The sequence below is a fragment of the Piliocolobus tephrosceles genome, chromosome 1 (assembly GCF_002776525.5).
Source record: "Piliocolobus tephrosceles isolate RC106 chromosome 1, ASM277652v3, whole genome shotgun sequence".
Classification (NCBI taxonomy): domain Eukaryota; kingdom Metazoa; phylum Chordata; class Mammalia; order Primates; family Cercopithecidae; genus Piliocolobus; species Piliocolobus tephrosceles.
This window is the reverse complement of record NC_045434.1, coordinates 155364633-155378147: the sequence shown is the minus strand read 5'-3', so window position 1 is coordinate 155378147 and position 13515 is coordinate 155364633. Positions and strand designations below refer to the sequence as shown.

The window sequence follows — 13515 nt, the reverse complement described above, 5'->3', positions numbered from 1 at the left end:
TCTCAGATACTTTTTGGTTTACACTATGAATCAATGTTTAAGTTTTCAGTAACAATACACAGTAACTCAAACATTGAGAATGAATAGTTATTTCTGGATGATGAGATAATAGTTGATGTTTATTTTTTATGTATATTTTTAGATTTTCCAATCACCAGCATTTTCTGTTTACTGTTTAAAAGTTGTTTACAATTTTTAAAAAAGAAAACAGCACAGTGAGCTTAATTTATAGGATTTTTATTGCAATTTTGCACAGCATTTGAAATTTCAAAGCATTAGTAGAATTTGAAAAGAACAGTTCACTAACCTTGGCAAAGGAAGAAAATATAGATCACTGTGGTTTCAACCACTCAGCTATACCTTTTAGAAAAGAAGTTTTGCCTACCCAAAAGCTATCATTTTAATAACACAATATTAGTGTTCTACCAGGGAGTAAAACACTGTGATTAAACATGTGATAAAGCTCTGCCACCCATTGGGTATTTGCTCTTGTCTTAGCAAAGAGCACTCAAATCAGTCATGGAGCAGCCATCAGTGCAACACAAAGTTTGTAAATCTTGTCTTGACATCACTGAATGCTTCTTTGACTTCCAAAGCTCTTCAGTAGGCGTCTGTCCACCCCAAAGACGGTCTTCGCCTAAGGCATCCACCTTCGGAAGGTTTTGCGCTGGATTTTCCTCAGAAAACTCATGTTTATTTGGGAGCTGGAAGGAGTTTCCTGTCTCAGCTGTATGGGAGAGAAAAAAATAATACATCCTTAGACAGCTCCTACAAAGAAGGCAGCAAACATATTACACTGTTGGGGAAATGAACTGAATCCCTGAAATGAAATAGAATCCTACACATAATTTTTTTAAATGTTGGTCTGGTTTCAGAGAGATTAGACAATTTGGGGAGAGCACAGTCATCTCCACTCTCCTCATTTTACAAAGGCAGAAACTTGAGTGCAAAGAGGAGGAGTGACAGCCAGTGTCACTCAGCTAGTCAGGACCTGACTTCTTTTACTCGCTACCTCTACTGGATGACCAGCAACTTCCAAAGTTATTAGTTATGTGCTATAAACAAAAAACACATAAACAAAAAAAAACCTTGTGTATGCCCTGCAATCTTGATCAGTAAAGAAGGAAATGGAGACTTAAACCTCTATATCTGAAAATAAAAAGTGAAATTCAGTTTTTGCCTAAGTGTTGTTTCCAAAGTTCACATATAAGCTTCTCTCACTTTTATTTAGTTCAAATTGACTTGTCAGTGCCTTAGAACAGCAGCAAGCACCATGAAAAATTAAGTGAATGGATGCTGGTTGGTAAACCAGAATTGATCAGATAAATAATGTATGAGAAAACACTCTGAAAATCTGAGAAAGATTTAATAAGTAGTAGTATGATTTCAGTGATGTCCAACAGAGCTAGCCTTACAGACATCCATTCCACTGCCCTATGTGTTTCAGAGATATCTCAAATGTATTTTTTTATAATGCATTTTGGTTTGCTATTCTGGAGATGGTTGTAAATCCTGTAAATTATGCTTACTCTCTTAAGGTTAAAAACCCATATAATTTTTGTTAGCATCGAGTCATACAAACCTGAATATTAAAGTGGTAGTGAAAATGGAAAATGCATGCTTTTTCAATACAATAGCCCACCCAAATATGAACAGTTTAGGTCATTTTTTAAAATGTTTTCATTACCAACATCATTTTAAGTTAAACTGAAACCTTAACAATCATACATGTGGTCACAACATTTTTCCTTTTTAACTTTTTAGAATAAAAACATAGCAAATACAATCAATTATTAAAATAGACTCTTAAGCAAAGCACAGAAAGACAAACACCACATGATCTCACTTATATGTGGAATCTAAAAACGTCAAACTCAAAAATGTGTAGCGGAGAATGATAGTTATCACAGGATGAGGGGGATGGTTGGGGAAGAGATAGTCAAGAGTACAAAATTTCAGTTAGGAGGAATAAGTTCAAGAAGTCTATTGTACAACATGGTGACTATAGTTAATAACAATGCATTGTATTCCTGAAATTGCTAAAAGAGTAGATTTTAAGTGTCCTCCTCACAAAAACATAAGTATGTGAGGTAATGCATATGTTAATTAGCTTGATTTAGCTATACATACATGTATATTGTATGTATACACTTTTCAAAACAATATGTTGTACACAATAAATATATATAATTTTTATCAATTAAAAAAATAATTTTTAAAATAGGATTTTCAGCCATGCCCAGTGGTTTATGCCTGTAATCCCAGTGCTTTGGGAGGCCGAGACGGAAGATTGCTTGAGGCCAGGAATTTGAGACCAGCCTGGGCAACATTGCAAGACCCCATCTCTACAAAATATTTTAAAAATTAGCCAGATGTGGTGGCACACACCTGCAGTCCTACCTACTCAGGAGGCTGAGGTGGGAGGATCACTCGAGTACAGGGGTTTGAGGCTTCAGTGAGGTATAGTTGTGCCAGCCTGGGTGAGAGAGCAAGACTCTGTCTCTAATCAAATAAATAAATAAAAATTAAAAAATAGGATTTTAGATAAATTCTACCTCATACTTTAATATATAATTAACAGAAAGAATTTCAGTCAAACTTTTAAGTTGGTTGAATTGAATAATAAAGAAATATAGTGAAGTCAGTCACTTCCCCGTTTCTGAAAGACATTTGGTTCATTTCTACCTTCAAAATCCTGATCAGACAATTCCTACTACTAGAATTCCCACCCTGCTTGTCCACCACCTTTCATAATCCCCAAATCCTTCAGGGCCTCTGTCAACAACCACCACCTCCATGATGCTATCACTTATTACAAAAGTCCACCACCTTCTCTTTCCCACCTGAGACGCAGTATGGAATTAGTAAAGACCTTGGCTCTTGAAGCCAGATAGACCTGGTTTGCTACCTAGCCACATTTTCACTAGCTGGGAGAATTTTCTTCATGGTAAAATGATAAATGGTGGTAATTTCGCTTGCTTCACAGGATCCTTATCAGAAAGCTGAATGAAATGTTGCACATGTAACTTCCTGGGACTTAAACATGCTCAATTAAGGTCAGCTTCTTTCCTTGCATCCATACTTAACAGCTGCCTGAATTCTAACTTATTATACTGTATAATTACTCATGTGTGAAAGTCTTGCTACTTCAACATGCTCCTTGAAATCACATGCTTCGCTGTAGCCTCCATAGTACCTTCCACAGATGTTGAGCTCATTGAAGTGGTCATGCCATCAAATGATTTCAAGCAGGGGACTAAAAAAGGAGGTCCTTATTTTCTGAAAGGTAGCATGCTCATCACCTCCCCAAGCCAAATTCAGTATATTTTGATAATTAATCCCTTAAATTGACATAAAAAATGCCTCCACAGTACTTAGAGAAACACTTAATAAAATAATGGTTTAAAACGCAGCTTGAAAAAATAAGAGACACGTGAAAGGAAAATAAAGGAGACACATGAGTTACTGTTACCTTGCTGAGCTTGAGGGATCCCCTCCAGATGCCTTCTCCACCTGGAGCTGGCACAGATGTAGATGACTGTCCGTATATATTCTGCCCCACAGAGTCTCACAGACTCCTTGCTCCTCACTTCTGAGATGGCAAATAGGACAGAGAATAGAAACAGAGTGAAAACAGAGCCCTTCATTTTGCTGAGGACTGAATGAGAATCTGATACGGTAAGTGTGGTCAAATCAAATTCTGGAGTGACTGTCACCCTCTTGACCAATTTATACTAACTTTCCTGACATTTTATTGGTCAGAACCTCATTTTTACAATATTTGCTAAGCACATAGGGTTACACAGTAAAGTTTTGAAAATGTGGTTTTATGATTATTGCCAGCTATCCAGTCACTCCTGAATACCATCAACGCATCTGTGAGATGATAAAAACAGATGCCTTCTTGGAAGGCATTATGGAAAACTCATGGACTTTGAAAGTTGCCAAGAATGAGTTTCAGTCTCAGCCTTGCTACTTACTGAGTGACATAGACAAGTTTTAAACTTTTTGAGTTGGGGCAAAGCCTGGTGGCCAACACCTGTAACCCCAGCACTTTGGGAGGCCAATGCAGGCAGATCACTTGAGGTCAGGGTTCAAGACCAGCCTGGGCAACATAGCAAGACCTCCACCTCTACAGAAAATTTAAAAATTGCTCAGGCACAATGGCACACTTGAGCCCAGGAGTTCAAGGTTACAATGAGCCATGACAGTACTCCAGCCTGGGTGATGGTGAAATCCTGTCTCTAAACAAAAAACAAACAAAAAAAACTTTTTGAACCTCAATAACCATATCTCTAGAATGGGAAGACCCATCTCACAAGGGTTTTTTTGAATATTGAAAGCAACATGAATGTCAGAACAATGGGATATCACACTTAAGTAGGCAAGTTCTTATGTCCTGAGTTTGAATCCTGGCCTTTGCTGTTACCTGGCTGGTACTTACCAGATCTAGACTCTTAAGCAAGTTTTTTAAAGCATCCTTCTTTGTAAAATAGTGTTGATGATTGTAACTACCTCATAGAGCTAATGTGATAATGTGTATCCCACTTGTTACAATAAACAGCTAATAGGCCAGGCGCGGTGGCTCACGCCTGTAATCCCAGCACTTTGGGAGGCCGAGGTGGGCGGATCAGGAGGGCTGGAGATGGAGACTATCCTGGCTAACACGGTGAAACCCCATCTCTACTAAAAATACAAAAAGCTAGCCAGGCGTGGTGGTGGGCGCCTATAGTCCCAGCTACTCAGGAGGCTGAGGCAGGAGAATGATGTGAACCCAGGAGGCAGAACTTGCAGTGAGCAGAGATCACGCCCCTGCACTCCAGCCTGGGTGACAGAGCGAGACTCCATCAAAAAAAAAAAAAAAAAAAAAAAAAAAACCCACAGCTAATAATTATTAGCTGCTTCTCCTCTCACCATCAGAAGACTAAAAAAGATAACTTCAAAATTCAGAAGATTTTATCTGACTAGGATCTTGTTATCCTCCACCTATGACCTAGGTACATTTTTCTCAACACACATATCTATGATAATAGAAAGCTGAGTCCATATCCCAAGTAGCTAAATAATGAAATTTCTCTTTTGGTAAAACCTCTGAAAGCACTAGTTCTTGCAAAGGTCTTACCTAAACTGAGGATCCCAGAGTTTGAGATCTTAAAGAGCTGTTGACTCAGGTTTTAGCAAGTTGAACAAATAATGGTTTAGTTGATTCTGTGAAATCCTTGTCTGTGATTCCTGGTTGGAAAAAAATTGCTAAGTCTGTAGTCATGATCATATCATTTGTACTTCTTGTGAAATCACTGTTTTTCTGTAGGGAAGCTGGAAAATAAAACAAAATAATCTATTCTCTAATTGAAAGCATTTTTTGCTCTAAAAAATAAAAATTATTTCCAAGAGTCTTGCTTTCTCCATTTCTTTGGCTGTAGTGTGAAGAATGGATTACGAAGGGCAAGACTTGAGAAAGGAGAAACAGAAAAAGCTGTTTCAATAATTTAGATATGATGGTGGCCTGTTTAAGGTCATGGCAGAGAGGATAGGGCACATGCGTATTCAAAATATAGAAGGGCTTGGTACTGACTGGGTATAGGGGCAATGGAGAGAAAGATGTCAAATATGATACCTAGATTTCTGGCTTGTTCAACTGGGAGGTAGGAAGGTCATTTGCTAAGAAAGCGACCAAACAAACAGAAATGGTTCTGTCAACAGACAAAGCTACTCCATCTTTGTATGGGTCAAAATCAGTGTCTTTTATCAACTCCAGAGGGACATCTGTATTACCACACCCACAACATCAACAACTATTAAGCCATGTATTACCAAACTTTTTCCCTTCTTTGGAGATTTATACTGCCTATCTTGACAATGCCAGTTTTAACATAGCACTGCAGTAGATCTATGGTCAGTGGCTATGGACTGGGCTTCTGCACAACCCCAGGGATATTCAGCCAAGGGATGATCCCTACCTTGGATGTCAGACGGACTTTGGCATGATCCCGCTATCACCACCACTTGATCCCCCAGGTGCAAAGTAGTCCTGTCTTCTGCCAGCTCTTAATACCTCATTAAGGCTCATTTAATTTGGGATGAAAGGCTGGCAATACTTAAGCTCATTCTGTGACCTAATGGAGGCAAGTCAGCCAGCCAAATCAGCTACCCAGATGAAAAGGCTCGTGACAATAATAAAACCCCTAGATGTGAAGCCCGAAATTTGGGGGCTTTATTTTCCCCATTTGTATATTGAGAGGGTTGGATTTCATTGCTAAAAGTCTTCTCTGCACTTCAAATTATCAGTCTTGCTATAATTGTCCGATTGTTACTCCCACCTCACAAATCTTCAGTGGCTCACTATTACCTCCAGAAGACAATCCAAACAATATGACATTTAATGCTTTCCACTCAGGTACCCAAACATCACTCTTTTCACATACCTCAAGGTCCATGAAAGGATAACCAACTGAAAAGGAATCTTTCCATCTTTTGATGAACCACAGTTTCTTGTTTGCACATCTCACAGGAGCACTTAATCCTTTTCATTTGGAGATGGACGTGATTTTTCTTCCTCATCTGGTCTGTAACTCAGTTTACTATCTATGTGGCAATTATTACGTGTCTTAGTTCAGGTTTCATTCAGGTAGTTCTAACAAAATACCAGAGACTGGGTAGCTTATAACAACAGAAATTTATTTCTCACGGTTTTGGAGGCTGAGAAGTCCAAAAGGAAGGTGACAGCATGGTCCAGATTCTGGGACTTCTCTCTGTGTCCTTACACAGAAGATGGGGCAAGCTGGCTCTCTGGGGTCTCTAAGGTCATCAATCCCATTCATGAGGGTCCTGCCCTCATGACCTATTCACCTCCCAAAGACCTGCTCTCCTAATTTCATCACCTTGGGGGTTACGATTTCAACATAGGAAACACAATATGTAATTTTCCACTCTAAGTTTTAATTTCTCCATCTATGAGGCAATAATAATCTGTGTTTTATAATGTTATTGTGAAGTGGAATGAGTTAACACAAGTGTAGCACCTAGCATAATATATAATTCAATAAATAATAAATTAACAGTGTCATGAACAAAGGATTAGAAAAAAATGTTATTTTTGGTTGGGACTAGCTACTATGGATGACTTTTCTGTATAACTCTTAATCTCAAAACCATCCATAAATTTGCACTGCTGTAGCCTTTTTCTTTCCTCCCTTCCTTCATCCTTTCCTTCCCTTCTTCTTTCCTTTCATCCTTCCACAAACAAGTTCTAATAAGAAAGGTCTTATGGTACTGTTTCTTAAAGTGTTTTCTTCAGAACATGAGTCTTTGCAGATGGTCTTTGAATTTTTTTTTTTAAAAAAAGGATTGCATGATAGTAGTCTCTATCTTTGAGATTAATAATGCTTACTAATATAGTAGAGCCCAGAGAAGAATTATAGTGAGGAAATTTCTTTAACTTTGTTTAACTCAATGTTTTCACAACTTATTTGATCTTGGAAATGATTCCATTGTGAAATTGATTAATATCTGGGATTGCTATGAATTTCTAGAGTAGACTTATTTCTAATTCTCCTCTGTCCCACCACATGGTAGGGTTGTATTTCTCTGCTCTTTAAAATTGGGCAAGACCATATGGCATATTTTGGCAAATAAAATGTGAGTGGATGTGACATACGTCACTTCTGCCTGAAATTTAAGGATTGGTGTCTGATCCTCCAGTTCTCTCCCTCTCCCCGGCTGTGGTTACCAACAGCATTCCTGATGTAGGAACCTAATCACTGAGTCAGAACAATATGGAGTAGAACTGCCCACTGACCTGTAATGAATATGTAATATGAATGAAAAAGAAACCTTTATCATTCGAAGCCACTGAGATTTGGAGATTGCTGGTTATAACAACATAACCTGGCTTATCCTAACTAGTATAATTATGTTACAGTTACTTACATGTTACAGATGCAGAGAATGTTTATAATGATTCAAGTTTCTAGATCAAAGCAAAATAAGTTATTTGGCCTTAACAATTGGAATTAATTACCACATTTTCAATATGATTGATTATATGAAGGCCTACAGTTTATGTGTACCAAAAACCCAAATTAACAACCAAACAATGAATTCAGTAAATATATCACTCACTTATATACTATTTATCAATGAACTATGACGACAGTATACTTAATAGATGGTATTTGGAGTAGGCTGGCATGAGTTGTATGTACTGTTTGTGGCATTGGACTTTGGAAATCAGATATCAGTTCTTCCATCTAATAGCTATGTGACCTTAATACTTAAAATTTTAAGACATACTTAAAATCTCTGAATCTCAGTTTCTTCATTTGTGAAATAGAGATAATAATACAAACTTCATTGGTTAATTGTAAGGATGAAATGATGCAAAGAGTGCTGATCAGAGTCTCTAGCACAAGGAAACTTTCAATAGACTGATCATTGATGGTAATTAGAATGATGAGAATGCCACCAACAGAACCTTGGTGTTAGAATGTTAGACTTTTAGGATTGCACTCTAGTTTCCAGCTAAGAGACCTTGAGGATGTATTTAACCTGTAATTTGGTTTTCTGATTTGTTACATTGAAAATATCACAGGATCAATTGCAATAATGTTAATTATAGCTCTGATAAATTATAAAGCATATCACATATAATTATTTGATGATAATTATGATTATGATATCTCTATAAATTCATTAGCAAATACTAATTTATTTTTGTTATTTTCTGACACAAATAGTACCTGCTCATCATTGACTAATACTTATTTTTAATGCTTCTAGACAGAGTTTTCATTAAGATGCAGTGACTCGTTCAGCTTTTCCTGGAAGTCATTCACAACTCCTCATTTTCTCTCACACTCCATTGACTAAACTGTTTCCATACACAAACATCCACTAAATCACCAAGTCTCATTGGTTCTACCTTCTAAATTTCTCTATGATCCACCCACTGCTCTCTATCCCCTCCACCACGACCTCAAGTTTCATTGGCATTGCTGCAATGGCCTCTCAGTTGGCCCTGTCATCAATCCATTTTCTATATTGCTGCCAGAATGATCTTTCTGAAACTCATGATTATCACCCATCTCTAAAACCCTCCAACAGTTTCCGTGAAGAAAATTTCCAAATTTCTCTAACATGGCCTGCAAGACATTTCATGATTTGGCCTCTCTCTACTTGTTCAGGTTTTAGATACCCTCTAACTCTAAGTGGTCCATTTATATCAAATACCTTACAGATACTGAAGTTTCATATTCTCTTTTTCCCCATCTGAAATTCCTTTCCCTCCAATTTTTAAACCTGGTTAACTTATGAAGAATATGTGTGGAAGGGATATTGAAATAACATTATCTAGAAAACTTTTTGCATGATTTTATAGGTTACACTTTTTTACCACTCATTACAGTGATTTTTAATGCCCTACCAGTAAAGATTGAAATGACCAGCTGACATACAACTTAATAGCAATAATAATAATAATAATAACCTAAATAAAAAATAGGAAAAGGACTTGAATAGACATTTTTTTCAAAGAAAGCATAAAATAGCCAACAGGTATATGAAAAGTTGAACATCACTAATCATCAGGAAAATGCAAATCAGTACCAAAATATTACCTCACACTTATTAAGATGGCTATTATCAAAAAGAGAAGAGACTAATGTTGGTAAGGATATAGATAAAAGGGAACCCTTGCACACAGCTGATAGAAATGTAAACTGGTGCAGCAAATATGGAAAATAGTATAGAGAGTCCTCAAAAATTTAAAAACAGAACTACTATGCAATCCAGCAATTCTACTTATGGGTATATATCCAAAAGAAATAAAATCAATATGTTGAAGAGATATCTGCACTCCCACGTTCATTAAAACATTATTCACAATAGCCAAGATATGGAATCAACCTAAATGTCTACTGGTGGATGAATGGATAAAGAAAATATGATACACACAGACACAGATAAATATTATTCAACCATAAGAAAAGGAGGAAATTCTGCTACTTCTGACAACATGGATAAATCTGGAGGACATTGTGCTAAGTTAAAGATGTCAGGCACAGAGAGACAAATACTGTGTGATCTCACATATGTGGAATCTTTTTTAAAAAGTCAAATTTATAGAAGTATAGAGTAGAACAGTGGTTACAAGGGGCTGGAGGATGGTGGAAATGGGGAGATGGTCAAAGGGTGAAAACTTTTACTTATGAGATGAAAAGGTTCTAGGTATCTAATATGCAGTATGATGACTATAGTTAATACTGTATTGTTTACTTGAAATTTACAAAGAGATTAGATTTTAAGTGTTCTCCACCGCACACAAACATACACACATACATGAACAAAATGGTAACTAAGTGTGATAACGGATGTGTTAGTTAATTTAATTGTGGTAATCATTTCACAATGTACAATTGGAATATATACAATTTTTATTTGTCAATTAATTATACTTTAAATAAGGCTGGGAGAAAATCCAAAACAAATACACCTAAAATAAAATAAAACGAGCAACTAAAAATGTTTTTTGAAATATATCTTAAAAACAATAATTTATATTTAAAGCTTTATTTTGTATGAACAGAGCAGCAGCTTTCTTTCTTTTTTGTTGTCATTGTAGGCTATTAGAAATAAAGACTCAACAAATAATTGGACAATTCAATAAAACTATTATCAGTGAGTTCTGATTTAAAACCGCCAGAACATCCTGGAATCCTCTGTTCTCCTAGTATAATGGCACCATGTCTTTTAATAGTTGACTTATTCAAGGAAAATACAGACATGGTGAAAGTACATTTTTCATTAGTTGTTCTGGATGTTGCATAAATGTCTCATCCATTTAGAAAATGCAGTGTTCATTTTTATAAGATTCATAACAATGTTTTATATGTTCCAACTTAAGGGATACATTATGCTTTCTATTTAACCCAGGAATTCGTTTAATGTAAACTGTCAGCCTTTTAGTTTTATCACTAAATGGATACGTCAACTTAAAGAAATGAAGACTAATAGCCTAGTAAATCGTCTATGGATTCGAGGGTGGATTTGACATTGTACAAAATCCTAAACAAACAAGAAAAAAAAAAGCCTAAATATCGTGTGAAGGAACAAATGAGGTCATCAGCATAGTCTGCAGGAGAAGTGGAGCCTTGCCAAAGACCCAGTCAACCACAAAGGGCAAAGAGGTTCTCAGACCAGGACGTGGGGATGTGGTTCTGAGATAATCAGAATAAGAGCTGCCATTTTTGAGCGCATACCATTTACCAGGCATTTTGCTAGGTGCTTTACATCAGAGAGAAATTGTTCCCCAAATGGCTGGCAGGAACACCATCTTACAAAGTAGCAGCAATTCTCACTCTTTAAAAGAAAGGAATCATAGGTTAGTTTTTGTCTTGAAGGGAAAAATTGATTTTATATTGCTGTAGAACCAAAGACAACTATGACTATGTTAATCCACTTTCCAGGCTGATTTTATGTTTTATATGTTTTTGACACTTAAAATGTTTTTTTTTCCTTCTGTGATGGTCAAAATATTTTGTTAGGATTGTTAGAAAATTCCATTTAAAATGTTACTCCCTCTTGTGATAAAGGGTAAGCATGAACCTGTCATTTCACCATTAATTTGATAATTCATTTATTCAATAAATACTTGTTGCATTACTACTCTGTGAGCCACTGCTCTAGGTGTTGTAAATATAGTGCAGTGATTGAAACACATAGTTCCTACCCTCAAAGAACTTACAGTCTAGGAGAGAGCCAGGCACTAAGCAAATGATTGTACAAATAAACATTTAGCACAGTTGGTGCAAACCTTCATTTAGAAATTCAGTTATCCAAGAAATGTATTTGCTAGAACTCTGTTCAGTTTTTGACTCCAAGTTCCCATACCACTCAGCTGGCAGAAACAAACAACATCCAGACAAGTTAATGTCAGTCCAACTTGGGCTTGGTTTCCTTCCCCTTCCCTGGACATAACTAGAGCATCTTACTCTGTGTGTGCCAGGGCCCTTCTGTCATCAGAGTTGGTGCCTCCTCAGTTGTCTGGCTTCTTCGGTTCTAGTGATTCTTTGCTGCTGCTGCTGCTGCTGCACATCATTCATGACATGAGGAATGGCTTTCAGAGTTCCTGTGGTCCCTCACAGGTCTTACTACCTCCTGGACAATGGTTTTTAGAAGCAGGACATGGATCTCCTCTGCTCTAAGGATCCACAGGCCTCCCTCTTTGTCTCATCCCCCTACCCCTTTCCATCCCTGAGGAAACTTCACATTTCTCTCTATGTTTAAGATACTTGTTCTATGTCTCAAATACCTTTTCTAAGTCCTGCGCTTTTATAGAACAAAAATGGATGTATTTGATTTATTGTCATTTTATATGTCTCCTTCAACTTATAAACACAGAGCCACTAACTTGAGAAGGGAAAGGTAATGAAGAAAAATAAAGATTAAAATATATCTCTTAATATTATCCCTCAACAATAATTTCTGAAATAATGCTATAAGGGAAGTCCATGGTGGCTTGAGAACAGTTAACAAAAGAACCAAATTTAATTTGATTGGGTGGTAGGTCCTATGAGAGGGAGTTCAGAGAGGGTTCTTCTGAGGAGATGAGATAGGAACTGGGATTTGAAAGCCATGTAAAGAGTTCATGTTTTGAAGGACAGTGAGGAGAGAGGAGGAGGATCCTTTCTCAACAGAAAGGATACACGTGGCAAGGCCTCACAGCAGGAGAACATTGAAAAAAAAAAAAATCTACAAGTATTATCACTTATGGATAAAATCTTAATTATAGATTATACACACTTGCATTTTGGTGTTATGAGGCCTCAGCAAACTATATAAGGCATCAACCATTTATTGTGCCATAATGGAAAATGTGTAAGAACTGGTCAGAGCTTTGGATTTGAGTTCAAGCCTGACCAGTTATAAGCTGTATGGTCCATGGCATATTGTATCAGCTCTTTGAGCCTTAATTATATCATCTGGAAAATAGAGATTATGACAATATTACAACTACATGCCCCATTAGTCTCATAGGATTGCTGTGATGATATTCTGGGAAAATGGATGTGAAACTGTTTGGCAAACTGTAAAGAACTTTCATGTGCATAATTATTAGTATGTTAATAACTAAATCTATTCACAGTAAAATTCAATATTTTAGAGAGACTCCTCCTGAGATAAAATGGCAAATACTAAGTGTTCTATTTTCTCACTTATAATTATATGTAACTACATAGAGGTGAACCAAGTGAACACACTAAATATGATACACAATTATATAGTGGTGAATACAATCTCTTTTCTGGAAGAGCAGCTAACTATTTACTATCAGACAACAATAATGTAAGTTCTATATGAGAGATGCCTGCTAGAAAATGACCAAATGAAGTAATGAATACCTAGCACAAAATAGAAGCCTAAAGTTAGCACAGTCACCACTCTCTCCTTAAATCCCTAACCAGACACTAGGGTGTGTGTGTGTGTGTGTGTGTGTGTGTGTGTGTGTGTGTGTGTGTG

The 13515-nt window shown here is 36.7% G+C and overlaps 1 protein-coding gene across 1 annotated transcript; it reads right to left on the bottom strand.

Moving 5' to 3' along the window:
* Nucleotides 1-225: 225 nt before the first annotated feature.
* INSL5 (insulin like 5) lies at nt 226-3696 on the bottom strand. The gene is made up of 2 exons (XM_023207732.2): nt 3473-3696; nt 226-727 (listed from the first exon to the last, which is right to left on the bottom strand). Exons 1-2 carry the CDS (start codon nt 3645-3647, stop codon nt 495-497), a joined length of 408 nt encoding a protein of 135 aa, XP_023063500.1. The 5' UTR covers nt 3648-3696; the 3' UTR covers nt 226-494.
* Between the last annotated feature and the right edge of the window lie 9819 nt (nt 3697-13515).